General features: G+C 43.1%; 2 protein-coding genes across 2 annotated transcripts; one reads left to right on the top strand and one right to left on the bottom strand.

Moving 5' to 3' along the window:
- Window positions 1–1,234: 1,234 nt before the first annotated feature.
- On the top strand, window positions 1,235–11,144 carry dgcr8 (DGCR8 microprocessor complex subunit). Its single transcript, XM_079270603.1, has 14 exons — window positions 1,235–1,349; window positions 1,758–2,732; window positions 3,671–3,833; window positions 5,033–5,175; window positions 5,400–5,904; window positions 6,017–6,214; window positions 6,597–6,698; window positions 6,989–7,087; window positions 7,444–7,526; window positions 7,649–7,749; window positions 7,987–8,093; window positions 8,232–8,359; window positions 8,644–8,757; window positions 9,328–11,144. The coding sequence occupies exons 2-14, from the start codon at window positions 2,034–2,036 to the stop codon at window positions 9,409–9,411; spliced, it is 2,526 nt and encodes an 841-aa protein (XP_079126729.1). The 5' UTR covers window positions 1,235–1,349; window positions 1,758–2,033; the 3' UTR covers window positions 9,412–11,144.
- On the bottom strand, window positions 11,140–15,748 carry trmt2a (tRNA methyltransferase 2 homolog A). The gene is made up of 12 exons (XM_079270604.1): window positions 15,682–15,748; window positions 14,539–15,174; window positions 14,283–14,391; window positions 13,948–14,129; window positions 13,655–13,769; window positions 13,416–13,531; window positions 13,185–13,296; window positions 12,963–13,085; window positions 12,624–12,699; window positions 12,278–12,394; window positions 12,092–12,188; window positions 11,140–11,920 (listed from the first exon to the last, which is right to left on the bottom strand). The coding sequence occupies exons 2-12, from the start codon at window positions 15,159–15,161 to the stop codon at window positions 11,785–11,787; spliced, it is 1,806 nt and encodes a 601-aa protein (XP_079126730.1). The 5' UTR covers window positions 15,162–15,174; window positions 15,682–15,748; the 3' UTR covers window positions 11,140–11,784.
- Window positions 15,749–16,085: the final 337 nt, after the last annotated feature.

Here is a 16,085-nt window from a genome sequence, read left to right as displayed (position 1 = left end):
CTACAATTAATATGACTTTTTTTATGTTTATTTGATCTACTGTCATATTTTGAGCTTTCGTATAGCCATGGGGCTTCCGCAGGCAGTGTACAACACACTTCATCCGCTACAAAGATCGAATAGGCCTTTTTCCCATATGCCGCTTTGTAGGAAATGTACAGGTGCAAATAATTAAATGAATTATGGATGAATTCATTTTAGCTTCTTTGGTTTCTGGGTCCACAGTAATGTTATTAGTAAAACATGTGTTTTCCGACTATGAAAAGGCAGTCAATGTTATGTTGATTTAACTTTGTATAAATGGATGAAATAAGTTAGGAAACTGTCTCCACTATTTAAAATATATTAATTAAACTGACTGGGCTGCCACACATGGTTACTGATCTACTACTGTTGGTAAACAGTGACCCCAACTGGCAAATTGAGATATTGCAATGGACATAATCCTTATGTAGTCTGCCCCTCAACACTTTTAGGATATGACGTTACTATAAAGTACAAAAACATCTATAACTAGTAGCTAGTAAATGCTGTTTGGTGGGTTGGTTGAATTCTTAGAAGGCTCTGGTTGAATCCTGAGCTGTTTAATGGGTCATTTCTTCTCCGTTCACTCCAAATGAGTAACGTCACATATATGTTTTGAAAGAGAGAGGCTCATGGCTCCAAACCAGCTGAAATGTTCACCTCATGATGGCACTAGAGGAGAAGTTATTAGGATTCATGTCAATACAAATACATGGCACCCAGTAGTTGAGATCTTATAGTCTGTGACTCAGGGTAAGCATGGCTAAAAATATCAGAATCAGCACTTAAAAAACAAGCCAAAAAAAAGCATGTAAAATTTGTGTAATTGCAAAATGAAAACTCTTCAAGTCATTATACGCTCCCCTAATTTCGTGGATCTAATTTGTGCTCGCCGACATTGAAATTGATAGATCTAAATACGTATGTCTTGTCTCCTTCTTAAATATTGTAAATCGATGCATTTAATGAGCACTAATGAGCATAAATCACAATCCTGTCTATCTGTCTAATACCGATTTCTACCAATATCTACGCATGCAAATTGCCCGCGAGCATTTTAAACTTCCGTTGACGCGACTCTGTCTTTATAGGGCTCTGGTTGACTCATACAAGTAGCTGTCGACAAAACGTTGTTGTGATTGGCCCGCTGATCGATCATTTACAAAACGCCGGTACTGGGAGGCGGGACTTGAGTTGGTTTGCCGCTGTGGTTTTCTTCAAGATGGCGGGGCTGCAGTTGAGGCAGTACGGCGCCGCGTTTAGAATATAACAATTTAGAACGGTAGCCTTGTGTCCAATAGAAGACAGTCGTGTCATATTTTTCGGTGAGTAGTTCTGCAATAAACTGTTGTCTGACTAGCGTAACAGTTTTGCAGCCGCGTAGATCTGTAACGTTACCGCCTTACGATTGCTTGCTAGCATGTTAGCATATATGTTAACATTACCAGCGGCCTGATGTGCAGCTGTAGACTGAACAGATGCGCTAAAACGAGGTCCCTCACTGTTTTATTTTAGGGTTAATTTGCTTTCATATTTGTACTTGGATATGAGTCATATTCCTAAGCAGAATGAACTATTGTGTCACTTTGAAGTCATTTTATTCCAGCTTCTTAGTAGTAACGTTAGTTAGTCGCCTGTGTTAAATATCTTAAGCATTATTCCAACACCGTAGTCCTAAAGTTGACCTCACTCAACTGACATCTAAAGTTACTCTCACCGGTCCTTTTTTCTAGCTTCCAGAAGATGCCAGTGGAGGATGATCAGTGCCTAGATCCCATATTAAGCTGAATGCATTGTGATTTCCAATAATTGAGACAGTGATTCTGAAAGCTGTCTACATTAATGAAAAGAACAATGTAGTCAGCTTAGCATTTTCACCTCTGGTACGTGATCTTGACAGGGATGTGCTTCTGCATGCATTCTGGCTTTAGATAAGCAGAGTCTCTGAACAGGTCAGCTTTTTAGAATACATCAGTTTGTGTAAATCGTAGTCTATTTAGAAAGAGGAAATGGAGATAGATGATGTGCTACCCCCTCTCCCCTTGGAGCCACCTGATGATTTTAGCCAAGATGAGGGCAGAGCACCTCCACCACCTCCCCTGCAAACGTCCAGTGACGCAGAGGTAATGGACGTTAGCTCTGGTGGTGATGGATACACATACACCCCAGGGGACGGGGAAGCCGAGCCACAGCAGCCCCTCAGCACGGGCTCTATAACTTTCTATAACCACCTCTCAGATGAGGCTAGTCCCAACCCAACGTGCCCCAGAACAGCCCGCCATGCTCCTTCGGTCACCGGGTTCCTACCAAACCTCAAGCTGCTCAGAGATGTTAAGATCCGTGTGAGCTTCACCGAAAGCAGCAGCAGCAGCAGCAATAGCAAAGACCGGAAGGTTCTGTACACGGGCGAAGGGCAGGAGCGAGGAAGTGATGATGGCTTAGACAACGTTAATGGTGAGTTGCATGACTCGACTAGTGAGCAGGAAGCAAGTGAGGGATGCTTCGGAGAAGGGAACATAGCGGACACAACAGCAGAGGAGGCAGATGTAGACATGGAGAGTAAGGTAGAGTTTGCTGTCCTGGATGAGTTGGACGACATCTACGAGAACTTCCTGGATCATGACGACGCAGCGCATGGTGGCTTTAAGTCTGAGGTCATAGCTCAGCAGGAGCAAGGGGATGAGGAGGCCGTGGCTTTTGCCTATGAGGTACGTCTGTTCTTGCGTCTGCAGTAACATTTGTCATTATCAGCTACACACCCATTTTCTCCTGAACTGTCAAACCGAAATAACGTAGGCCTACTACAGTACAGACCAAACAAGCGACGGGTGTTCATTTCCTGTCAAGGAGGCCACTACTATGGCAAAACAGACACGGCAACAACAAAAACAAGGTTCAGTGAAAAGAAAAGCAATGCGCCATACAGAGTGGGCCAGTCATATATGCAGGTGCTTATTCTCTGTAGAATAACATGTAACGTTAATAGTGTTGTTTTGCTGCTTACCTCTAAATGTCACATAATTAGAGGAAATTACAGCTGCCGTAATAACATTCTCATTATAGCTTTCTCATAATATTATTAACTGACGTCAAAATATAAATCGCCTGTAGCCATGCAGACACTTTTTTTGTTTTATTTGGTGTTTATACAGCTGAATGGCATTGGATTTGTGGCCTTCAAAGCATAAAAAGTCAGACCTTTTTCTGCACCAGTAGACATGAGTGGTTACGTCAGGATCAAATTAAGCAGCAGACATTTAGAGAAATGTTTTTTGTTTATTGTTTTGCTTTTTATTACTGAAAATGACAAGTGGGGTGCTGGAAGAGGTTAGTGCCATTTTTTATGTCTCCCATTAAATGCTGGCTTTCCTGTCGATGCAATACTAATATAAAAAAAAGATAGATCAAAGCTGCTAAATGTTTATAATTTAATTTGCAGTAGATGTTGATATATAGGTTCAATATAATCTGTTTCTACATTCGGAAGTATTTAACTTTTATGCCTCAAAATGTCACAGATGAGTTTGTCTTTATTGTGGTAGAGTGCCGCACGTTTTTTGTTATTTTCTCTCAACGGTTCACTTCATGGCATCGCATCAGACGAAGCCCATCCTTCTCTCCCGGCTTTAACCACTGACTCTTCCAGGAGGAGTTTGACAATGATGTCGATGCTCTGCTGGAGGAGGGCATGCCGGTCCCAAAAAAGATGCGTCCGTCGGAGGACAAATATGGCGGTGACAGCGATCACCCGTCTGATGGTGAAGGAGGTGTTCAGCCCATGATGACCAAAATTAAGACTGTCTTGAAGAGTGAGTGGTGGATCGGTCTGTTTTAGGGCCGAGTACTAACTAGGAACTGTGGTTTTAGTACTATGGGCTACAATGCAACATAATATTTTAACAGGATATGCTACACACCTGTCACATCTGTTACAAGTTATAGGATAGTATTGTGTTTATAATTTTCACGATTGTGTTACACAACAGTGTGCATTGCTGCCGTAGATGACAATACAGGGTCTACTCAGTAAATTGGTTAATAGTGGTAAGAACTGCACAACTATAATGGACATCCAAGTAACCCTCCTCTGTGTGTTGTAGTGCTCTGACATAGTATCACAATCAAACGGCACACGCTGATGGTCACCTTTACACGCGCTCACTGGTGTTGGTCAGGTGGGGAGATGTAAAACACTACATGCAAGGACTCCCTAAACTAATCAGGTTTGAAATCTTGACAGTAAATGAATAAACTTGACTGAATAAACTTGTAAACTGACCTACAACATCCACCCCTTAGAGTACTGTTTTAAAAATAACAAGGGGTAACATGTCGTACACGACAAGTTTCATAAGAATGCAGACTCACTCTGTTCTTTGCTGTTCACTCCAGCCTGGAACTTTTGTTGACTGCTACATGACCGTGCAGAATCTAACACGTTACTACCTCTCTGAAAGGATGGTGTCCTTATGTTCTGCGACATTACTATTCAGTTTTATCACAACAGGTATGAATCTTCACTGGCCTCACGATCCAACTGTCAACGATTTTAAACAATTCTCGATGCAATTCTCAATACATTGTGTCCTCCGTCTGTAATATAAACGGCTGCATCTTTTCAATACCGGTGCACCAGTGCATAGACATTACTACAACAACAAAAAACATAAATCCTTCTGCAGGGCTTTACAAGTGTGCTGTAATCTACCACAATACGGTTTTCATATAGTCCTACTTGGTGTGTGTGTTTTGAATGAGTACTTATTGGGTTGTCTAATGTTGATATTCAAAAAGTTAAGTAACATTTTCCTTGCATGTTTGTTCCTAATACGCTACACTAAACCCAACTTTAGATTAAAACTATTTTTAACATTAATTCCAAGCCTGAAAACCTCTCGACTGATTGTCACACAATTATGAGTTTTGCGGTAATCCATAAAGGTTTCCCACAAAAGGAATAGTGTAGTAATTAGTGGCTGCATTAATATCCCCCTCCCCCCTATGCCAGGTCGTGGGCGTCCCCCCACTGAGCCTCTACCAGATGGATGGATCATGACATTCCATAACTCGGGTATTCCCGTCTACCTTCACAGAGAGACCAGGGTGGTTACCTGGTCCAGGCCCTACTTCCTTGGGACTGGCAGTATTAGGGTAAGATGCAACACAAAGTGTCACGTCTAATTAACTTGCCACACTGATGTGAACAGTGTATCGAGTTTTGCAGGGGTTTTGATCTCATTAGTTGGGGGGGGGGACCTCAGTGTCAGTACTCTAAACCAGTTTGTGGTGCTGGTCAGTGTTCAGCAGCTGCCTCATAGTTCTTAAAAATACAGTTAACATGTTGTTACGAACCTCGTTCTTCTTTCCTGACACAGAAACATGACCCTCCTACCAGCAGCATCCCTTGCCTACACTACAGGAAAATGAAGAATCGGGAGGAGAAGGAGCTCAATGGGGACGTGACGCCCAATGCGGGCGTCACGTCCCCATTGACGCCCAATGCGGACGTGACGCCCAATGCGGACGTGACGCCCAATGCGGACGTGACGCCCAATGCGGACGTGACGCTCAATCCGGACGTGACGCTCAATGCGGACGTGACGCCCAATGCGGACGTGACGCCCAATGCGGACGTGACGCCCAATGCGGAGGAGTCTCCTGTAAAGCCCAGCGAGGAGGCAAACGGTGAAGAGACGGCAGGTGCTGCAGCTGAGGAGCAGGACATCGTCCCTCCTGCCATTGTGACCGACGGTGAGCCAAATGGAGAGGATGCAACCGATAACAGCCTGCAGATTAAAAGGTCCCGCCTCTGTGACTTTGCCCACGGAGCCTTAGGACAAGTCAGGGCCAAGGTGGAGGTGTGCAAGGACGAGTCCATAGGTAAGGGCTTCTCAGAGTACTTGTTCAGTGGTACCCTTCTATGAAAGGTAATTGTGTTTCTGCTGGCTGCGTTTCATTGAGTGATATAACTTTTATAAAAACCTCCTCGCAGAAATTGAAGAGTTCCGCCTGTACCTGGAAAAATGCTTTGACTTTGAACAAGTCACGGTGAAGAAGTTTCGTACCTGGGCTGAGCGGAGGCAGTTCAACAGAGACCTGAAGAGGAAGCAGGCAGAGACAGAGAGACCGATCCTGCCTGCGAACCAGAAACTCATCACGCTGTCTGTCCAAGATGCTCCCACTAAGAAAGGTAGCGGTGCTATAGCTTCATGTTGGTGTTCTTTAAGAGGAAGGCAGGTGTTATTTTCATTATCAGTAACCAATGAAACCATACAAAACAACATCCTTTTAGATATTGCCTCATGTAGTTTATGAATCTCTTCCATAAAACAAAAAGCGATTTAAAAACATCTGTCCAACATCTGTATGTTTGCATTGTGATGAACCTGACCGGTGGTCGTCACTCTGCAGCAGTGTAGTTCAAACACAAACAAACTTGCTGATTTACAACTTAAGATCAGTTTAAAAAAGCCTTTGTCTTATAAGTGTTATTTGTATGACATATCTCTACTATCAAAGCTGTCCATTCAAAGTGTGTTTGTTGATGTATTTCCATTTTTCTGTTGTAACAGAATTTGTCATCAACCCTAACGGGAAGTCAGAAGTTTGCATCTTGCATGAATACATGCAGCGTGTCCTGAAGGTTCGACCTGTTTACAACTTTTTTGAATGTGGTAAGTTCTTCTTTGAATTGAGGTTTATAAAGTCCTATGTCCCTCTTGCCTTATCGGTCATAAATTGTTCACGAAAAAATAAGTTAGCATGTTGGGACTGGTATATATTTGGATGTGTAAATCTGCTCATTTTGTTGTCATCTACAACCCAGGAGGCACATTTCCATCACCCTCTCTGTAGTCACAGAAAGGTCCACACACGATTATTGCTGTTACCACCTCATACATAAAACATGTGGTGTTGACCATTTTCAAAATATCAAATCCAACTGACTTTGTGTGCCCCATAGAGAACCCAAGTGAGCCCTTTGGAGCGTCGGTCATTATAGATGGAGTAACGTACGGCACAGGAACCGCAAGCAGTAAAAAACTTGCCAAGAATAAAGCTGGTAAGTTCTTTTATTTCCAGTACTTAGCCTTGTGATCGAGCACTACTGCGGATCGTTGTGCATATTTTGTTAGTTATTAAATGGGTTTAAGGGCTTCCCATAAAGAACTTGGTTGTGGTAATAATCAAACTGTATTTCGTACATCATGTTAGAGGTAGATGACACTGACTGGAATATATGTGATTTATAGTTGTAATCAGCTGATGCATACGAAATGCTTACTGTTACCTGTTGTGGCCTGACAAGTACAGGTAAATCACAGGTAAATCACAGGTAAAGCACAGGTAAATCTACATGTTGTACGACGTAAAACTACTTTTGCTCTCACTTCACTGGTAATTTGGGGTGAACTTCAGCTCGAGCCACACTGGAAATCCTCATCCCTGACTTTGTGAAGCAGACCTCGGAGGAGAAGCCTGTTGAGGGCGATGAACTGGAGGTACTCTTCCCCCCCCCCCCCCCCCCCCTCCTATTGCCAACATTTATGTGGAACAGCGTGAGCTCATGGAAAATAATTGTCAAAGGTAGAATATGAAACACTCTGTGTACTCTGCTCCGCAGTATTTTAATCATATCAATATAGAAGACTCGAGGGTGTATGAGCTGACCAACAAAGCAGGACTACTTTCACCATATCAGATTCTTCATGAGTGCCTTAAAAGGTAAGAGCTAAAGCACAACGCCACCAATCAATTAATATTCTAAATATCTCGTTGGGTGCTGCCCCCGTACACAGTACATTGCTCGCGTACTGGTACTCCGGTCTGTTAACTGGGGGAATGCGCAGTACCTCATACAACCCCACTTAAAGAGCATCAAAACCACCCTTTAATAACCTGTTCTGTCACAGCTCTGCCGGGTTGCAGATGTATTTATAATGAGTTGTGTCTTTAATTTAGAAACCATGGGATGGGAGACACGAGCGTCAAGTTTGAGGTGATCCCAGGGAAAAACCAGAAGAGTGAATATGTGATGACATGTGGGAAGCACACCGTGCGAGGCTGGTGTAAGTAGACCCTGAGCCTCATCTCCCCACATGGAGAGTTGCTGTTTGATTCTTATTACCATGTCTGTTGTGTGTGTGATCTTGTGGAGCCAACATGTACGTAGCTTTCAGTGACATGTTTTGCACATGTGCCACCAGGCAAGAACAAAAGGGTTGGCAAACAGCTGGCCTCTCAGAAGATCCTGCAGATGCTTCATCCTCACGTGAAGAACTGGGGCTCACTGCTGCGCATGTACGGCAGAGAGAGCAATAAGCTGGTCAAGAAGGTACGTACGTAAACGCTAACTGTAGAGCTAAATCTGTTTGATGTTGAGCTCTATTTACAGTAAATATGTCAAGTATCTTAAATCTCTTCAATAGAAATTGTAAATCAACCCTTACTGACATCTTAAAGATTGCCACTTTCAATAAGGAATAATCAAGACAATTTCTGTTGTACCTGCCATTGCCTTGTTAACTTCAACAAGTGAAATATGAATTATGGTGATTATGATATCCTGGTAATGAAGATGGCACATCTCTGACGTTTATAACGGCCGATCTTTTGCAGGAGAGCGCCGACAAGAGTGTGATCGAGCTCCAGCAGTATGCCAAAAAGAACAAGCCAAACCTCCATATCTTGAACAAACTGCAAGAGGAAATGAGGAAACTAGCCAAGCAGAGGGTGAGAATTGTTCCTTTTTATGTAAATATGAAGAGAAAGAAAATGTAATTTTGATTCTGCCCAGTGTTAAACATACAGCTCGTCTGTCACAGCCGAAATCAAATCAGACATTTTATCTTATGAAAGCACAGTTGTTAACAATACAATTATGGATCTGATTGTTCCAGTGAGCCCACCGTCACAAAAGCAGGACCCTGAAACTGAAGCAGCGAAATAAAGTTGATTAAATTTAGGACAGTATTTTCACAGTTGTTCATCCTCTCTTCCCTCGACAAGGATTACTTGTTGTACATCGGACATCTTGTCACCAGAGAGCTCATTGAAGGGAAAAACAAGGTTGTAGTTCTGATCCAGATAACGGTAAATCTGCAGGGTCTCAATTGGTCCTCTTTATTGCCGTCTTTACGAGCATAGTTGTCGGTCTCCGGTGGTCAAAATGACATTGCCACTGCCTAGATTTGTATATTTTAGAATTGAGAATGGATTGAGCGTACTTGATTTTTCACATTTTGCGCCATTTTCACAATGTACTCCTCACAGTATGGTAACTTTATTGTGTTTCTGTACCAGGAGGAAACGAGGAAGAAACCCAAGATGACCATCATGGAGTCTGCCCAGCCCGGGAGTGAACCCCTCTGCACCGTCGACGTTTGAGTCTGGAAGTCACTGATGAACCACGGCACTGAAACCCAGTCACTGTCAGACATCGCACCCCCACCATCCAGCCCCTTCATTATGCATCACCGACGTCTAACGCCGATGTCGTTCCACTTTGACCCGGCCGGTAGAACTGCTTACATCCTTCGCCCGTGTTTCATTGGTTCAGCTGGTAAAAGTCAGGAGAGGTCTAAATGCACGAACACACATTCGAGCAAATATCGTCTACCTCTCTAGATGCAGCCTCGCGACAGCACTCGGGCGGGGGGGGAGAAACCACACCCGGGCTGCAGAGAAGGTGACACATGAACCACATCAAAATAGAAATGCACGCTTCTTTTGACAGCAAAAACCACTACACACCTTTTTGTTTTGTTTGAAAGTGTTGTTTTTAACAGTCACAGAGTACCAGCACCCATTTGTTTAGTTTTGTGCTTCAAGTATTCGAAAGGGACTACTGGTACTTGTGTATTTATACCATTCATTTTATTAGGAATCGACGTTACTTGTTTATTGGGTATTTTATTGGTCGGTGTTCTCCTCCCCCCCCCCCCCCCCCCGCGCTGCTGTCTTGGTTCGCACGATTTTAAAAACATGCGTTGTGAAGTGATGACTATTGAGAGATATTGTTATGCACTTGTGTCCTGTCAAATATTTGTGTTGACTGATCATGCTGTTGGTACAGGAATAACTGCATCGGGGATATTTGAGGTACTTGTTGCCTTTATTTAATTTTTTCCTCCCCCTTTTTGCATTTTGCAATACTAGAAAGACGTCCAACTCTGCAGTAAGCCTAAGCGCGGAGTACTATTATGTTCATTTCTTTAAAGCTCTTAGTTCTTGCTCGCTTTTTATTAAAGCACTAACGCCAAGCACACCAACTAACCAGTCGGTACATTTCAGTCTCTTGTTTAGTTGCGGTGCCCTTAAGAGGTCATGTTGATGACGTGTTGCCTTAGTTGATCCATTTCATGAAGGATTCAGTATAGTGCATTGGACCTAAAACACCCTTCAACAGGAAGTGGAAAGACCAAGCCCCCTTTACCTGATCAAGCGTTTATTGTTTAGCCAATTAGAAATTGACTGCAGGCGGCCTCTGAAACATCGGATACTTGAGGGAAAAATGCCTCCAGCGTGTGCAGATTTTTAAGACTAGTCTTAATGGATTGTGTATGTTGTGTGTGTTTGCCATCGTTGTTACAGTATTTTCTGACCACAAGTAGAATGCATTTTTACAAAAGGCAGCCTTTTTAAAATGTACTTGGTACACTGATGTGAACAAACTGCGGTCAAGTCATTTAGTCCAACAGAAGCGGATTGTGTGTAAACCAAAACCTTACATACAGTCTGATGCATTTTATAGTTAATGTTGCTGCAAACTGTACAGTAGAAACATCACAGGAAAATACTCATTACTTGCTGGAACAAAATAGAAACTGCTGTGCATCTTGTCAAGTATTTGGCCTATGTTTTTAGTTTTTTTTTTTTTCCTATGAAATATTCAAGGACAGTTTAACCACGAGGCTTGTTGTGAATCGCTTTCAGAATGTGCTTTCCCCTCTGTGCGTTTGTCAGTGTGAGAAGAAAATACTGCTTTTCCAGGTGTTTCTGTTGAGTTGTACCAATGAATTGTTTGAGATGTTGCTGCCCAGAAAATGAAGTATGTATTGCAACGTGAGCTCCATGACTTTAGTGATATTTGTTATGAAAATAAAATGTCCCGACTATGATTAGGAAGGCTGTTTTTATTCAGTTCCAGAATGATGAAACAAGTTAAAACTGAGGTGGCACTTTAATAGGCCAAAGGACAGTCCATAACGCTCAGTTAACCAAATGGTGCAAAGCACTGTATTAACAGCAACTCTATGTGAAGCATGAATTAATACTGCATTACGAAAGAGGATTTGAATGAACTGATCCTTTAAAATTAAGACCTTTCAGTTTACTTAAACAGGAAAAAAACACTGAACAAATGTCAAAGAAGTGAGTGCATACATTTCTAGTATGGAAAGCCCACTCTACCGATCAAAGGACAGGGCCTGTTTTTAAAAGGTAAGACCCTCTGAGCGTCCCAAAACCCATACGATACTATTCAGTGAGCCAGAAAAGAGTGCGTATTTTCTAATACATGTCAATTTCAATGTGCCAAAACTACCAGGTTGTCCAACTGGACATCCCCATATAGCAGTTTGCAAGCCAGAATGCAATGTTATGACAATTCCGAATCACATCCTCACTAATATACGGCCTGATGCAGTAGGACACCCTGATATTTCTGACATACTAAATCTTTTTCTGGCACACTAAACAGCATGGTAGTGTGGGTATCAGAAGGCACAGAATGTCGTCTCCTTATTGCTTGCTGGTCTTCTAGGAGTCGTAGTCCACTCTCTCCAGCAGCAAAAGCATCTCCACGTGCATGGTCTGAGGGAACAGATCCACGGCCATGGCTCGCACCGGTCGAAATGGAGCCCCATGAACTCGCTTGGATGGTGCTCTGCACAGACTAAACGACAGAAAGATCTAACTTAAGATTCACCATTTCATAGGAGTGGCCACCTTTCAAAATATATCTGATATGACAGTGGAAATAGTTATTCAGGCTTTTGTTTTCAATCTCACAAACAAATTGAATTAGTTACTGCTGCTTAAAAAAACACCACATTAAAACACTCACTCAATGAAGTTGTTCATGGCTGCCTTAGCATTGCATGCTACATAAACCAGCCTCTTCAGATGATCTGCCCTCCTGATGGCAAGTATAACCTTGGAATCTGTTTGATAAAGACAAAAAAAACTTAAATATGTGACAAATCCTGAGGTGAGTAACGTTCATTTTTCACGGTTTGGGCCGTTTACTCACGTAGGCCGGCCCTCGGCGGATCCACAATGGCTGTGACGTTGGGTGACACCAGAGCATTGAGGATGTTGGGGAACACGTCCTCGGCTTTTCCACAGTGAAACTCCACATTACTCAGACCTTCAAATACAAACAAAGGAAAAACTAGAATTACTGCCTCCGCCAACCAGTTAAACACTCATTTCTACAATAAATTTGGGGGCAAAAACTACTTAAAAAACTATTAATCCCAAGGGAAACTGTTGAATTAACATCTATTGGTTGAATTACCAACAGTCCTGCATTTATGAATATTCACACTCCATACATGGAATCACTGGAGGTAATTTGATATTATCTGGTCTCTTACCATTGACCTTTGCATTAACTTTGGCATCCTCCACGGCCTCCTGGCACATTTCGATTCCAATCACCTTCTTCACCCTCTAAAGACAAACGAGAACAAAGATGTCAAAACAAAGAAAGAATAGAACATTTGAAATGTGTTTTGTGTGCGAACATTGTTATATCTCTTTGCCAATAATTGTACGAACCCTAATAAAGGAGTTAAAAAAAAAAAAAGAAGGTATACACGGAAAGGATGAGATATGAAAGACTGTTACAGTGTCTATTGCTAACTCCTGTCAGTTGTCATTATCAACACATAGTCACAGGTGAATTAAGTTTGTGTTACAGACAACTACGTCACCTTAGCCAGAGAGAGGCCGATGGTTCCCGTCCCACAGCACACATCCAGCACGGTGCTGTCCTGGTCCAGCTGGGCCCATTCCCCCACAGCAGAGTACAGCACCTCAGCAGCTCCTGTATTCACCTGCCAGGTAACACAAGACCCATGTCACAGCTGGAACCAGAATGCATCTGTGCTTTGTAAAACACAGAAGGACTTTTCTCTGAGGTACATCTTTCTTACTTGGAAGAAGGAATGGGGAGATATTCTAAACTTTAGACCCAGGAGTTCCTCATGAATGCTGCTCTCTCCAGCCACCAGCTCACAGGGCAAGTCCTCTAGGTTAGGAGAAGTCCTGGCAAGACAAAAAAAAAACAACACTCATTTAGTGCAGGACTTGGATATTTTCATAGTCTGCGCTCCACTGTTTGTCCTGCATCTTGACTAATTGAGCATCAGGATTTCTGTTCTTACCTTTGACCCTCTCTGACAAAGTAAAGAGAGGTTACTCCGCTGTCTTTCCCCTCTCCTTCTGTAAAGTACGCCTTCATGGAGCTCTTTAATGCTTTGACTTCGTCTTCTTGGAGTTTCTAAAAGGAGCGATTAAAACAAGTAAGAGACATCAAAAAGAAGAACTCTAACCGTGCGACTCTATTGTCAGCAAACAGGGTCGCACAGCGTTCGTAAAGAGAACGTAACCTCCTCCTCCTCACCTGCGGGTGGAAGAACGCGACAGCCATGGCTTGTTTGGTTCTCGTAGTCCTTACAGTCAGCTGCTTCCAGTGTCCTTCATATGTTTCAGGACTGTACACAGAGTACGATGTTGTCCTGTAGGCAAAACAACAGCGACATTAAATGCAATGGCGGAAATGTGTCCGATGTCCGAAGACTTGATTCTTTAAGTCTCATGTCTATGAAACCCTAAAAAATAAATACTGCATGCGAATGTAGTTTGGGTTCCCATATCCGTTCCTCGCTGTGGACTATCTCGACCATGCGACGATACCTGATGAACTTCTGAAACTCGCTGACCACTCTCTTGGCCTCGGCCGAGACGTGGCACGTCTCGGCCGGCCCCACCACAGCGCAGGAGCCGCCTTTATATTTCCCCAGGCGGAAACCGATGGTCTTATCCTCCCCGTCTGCACCCACCGAAATGAGGAACTCGCACTTGTTCCTGTAGTCCGTCTGCCACGATGCAGGTAGAGAAATATGAAACGGGATTAAGGAGATATTAGACACACCGCTGCTTTACAAGGTGTTAAATGTATTGTAAAAAGTATAACAGTGCGCCGTATGCGTTTGTCAGTCAAATGAGTTAGACCCGACATGTAGACACACCTGTGTAGGAGACGGTCGGATAGCTTCCAGAGAACAACACATTCTGTTGTACTTCCCTTTCTGCGCAAACAGCCACGGCAACATGGCTTTGTTGGTGCTGCCGATCTCTCTGAAGAAGAAACAGAGAAGCCCTTCAATGGAGAACATTTGGTCAAATTCTCATGTTGATACTGCACGACACCTGCAGCAGATCAGCGGTGGACACACATGGTACCACATGGATGAATCAGACTGCGTATAAAGTGACAGCACTCACTTGGCCAGCCTCTGCAGAACCCCCACCACCTCCTGCTCCTTCCTCCTCAGCTGCTCCTCATACGGCACGTTCCACAGAGGAGTCACCACGTTGGCTATCTGGACACTGAGCGGCTCCTCTTCCTCGTCCCCCTCTGCTCGCTTGGATGGGGGCTGCCCTCCCGCCATCTCTCCTTCCTCCTGCCTCCTCTTCCTCAGGATGGGGTCCACTTTGGGTTTGGCCAGCCTGACGCTGAGCACCTGGCCCTTCCACTGCATGCCATGGACCATCTTCATGGCCTTGTTGCGCTCTTCTTCGTTCTTGAAGGTGACGAAGGCGAACGTCTGCTTGCCAAACAGCTTGATTTTGTGCGGGTTGAGGTCGTGTTTGGCCAGGAACTTCTTCAGGTCGTTGAAACCAGTGAACTTGGGGAGATTCTTGATCTCCACTTTGTAGATCTCGGAGGTGAAGAGGTCCTCTTTGATGTAGCGGTACATGTCCGGGTCAGAGGCGGCCTCGTTCCCCCCTTCTGCTTTGTCGTCGGCCTTTACATCATCGTTGTTGGAGACCTGAGGGAGGTCATCCAGCTTCTCCTCGTGTGAGGCTGGAGTATCAGCCACTGGGCTGCTGCTGACATCTGCCATCACTCTGTTGATGCTGTGAAAATAACAATCCGATTAGCAGACTGATATTACATTCAGAAAGAATAAATATATGTGAAACCAAGTTAACAGTACCAGACATTCGTTTTTACTTACTTTATTTTTCATAATCAAACGATAGCTGGACAGATTGTGCTCAAATATCAAGCTTGGTTGAGACATTGTAACTTGTTATAATGGACTCAATAAACTTTACAATCCAAATGTAATGTTGAAAAGGAAAAAAAGGAACGTTTACAACTTAAAACTGCTTTTATGTGAATGCATTAACTGCTTCTGCGGACTTGAGTTTTGGCACTTGCACTGCACAAAGAGGTATTTTATGTTCGCTTAAGGCTGAGGTGGCAACAAACATACACTGAAGTTGCGTTCTTCCTTGCTCAAAGAAAACGATTCGCCATTATCTGTTTTAACAACTAACAGCTTACTGTTTCCAGTCATGCTAAATATCAGCAACGGTCACAGTCGATTGAAGTAGAGACAATGTCTTTCATGTACCTACCTTTTTATATTCAACTTCCACTCTCACAGAAGGGTACAGGGCGCTGCCATGTTGATTTAACCACGTGGAGCGCAGAGAACTGTGATCTCATTTAAAGTGGTAGTCGTCTTTTTAAATAAGGTCCATCTTCTTCAGTGGGAAATGATCGTCTCTCTCGGTACTTTACATTTACATGTCCTTGTATACAGTGTGAAATGACTAATAAAAAAAAAAATGCGTTTAAAGGATTTCTGTTGACCATTAATTGTTTCAACTTCTTTTAACCTTTTTTATCTATCTTCAAGTGAAAATGTGTTTTTAATAAAACTGTAGACTTACCAAATGCTCCACAACAGCTCATTATAAACTAAAAATAACAGAGGTTACAAAATGTAGTTCAGGCCCTTAATTATCAAAACTATACT

Source organism: Melanostigma gelatinosum, assembly GCF_949748355.1.
Source record: "Melanostigma gelatinosum genome assembly, chromosome: 6".
Classification (NCBI taxonomy): domain Eukaryota; kingdom Metazoa; phylum Chordata; class Actinopteri; order Perciformes; family Zoarcidae; genus Melanostigma; species Melanostigma gelatinosum.
Note: the sequence above shows the minus strand (reverse complement) of the source record. Positions and strands in the feature narration are given on the sequence as shown.

Bases quoted from the DNA above. Each gene is read 5' to 3' on its own strand.
- trmt2a (XM_079270604.1), bottom strand. From the start codon at position 15,161: ATGGCAGATGTCAGCAGCAGCCCAGTGGCTGATACTCCAGCCTCACAC. The intron at 13,297-13,415 runs GTAAGAACAGAA...TTGTCTTGCCAG, and splicing joins TTTGTCAGAGAGGGTCAAAG to GACTTCTCCTAACCTAGAGG. The intron at 12,700-12,962 runs GTGACGTAGTTG...GTTTGTCTTTAG, and splicing joins TCGGCCTCTCTCTGGCTAAG to AGGGTGAAGAAGGTGATTGG.
- dgcr8 (XM_079270603.1), top strand. From the start codon at position 2,034: ATGGAGATAGATGATGTGCTACCCCCTCTCCCCTTGGAGCCACCTGAT. The intron at 2,733-3,670 runs GTACGTCTGTTC...TGACTCTTCCAG, and splicing joins CCGTGGCTTTTGCCTATGAG to GAGGAGTTTGACAATGATGT. The intron at 8,360-8,643 runs GTACGTACGTAA...GATCTTTTGCAG, and splicing joins GCAATAAGCTGGTCAAGAAG to GAGAGCGCCGACAAGAGTGT.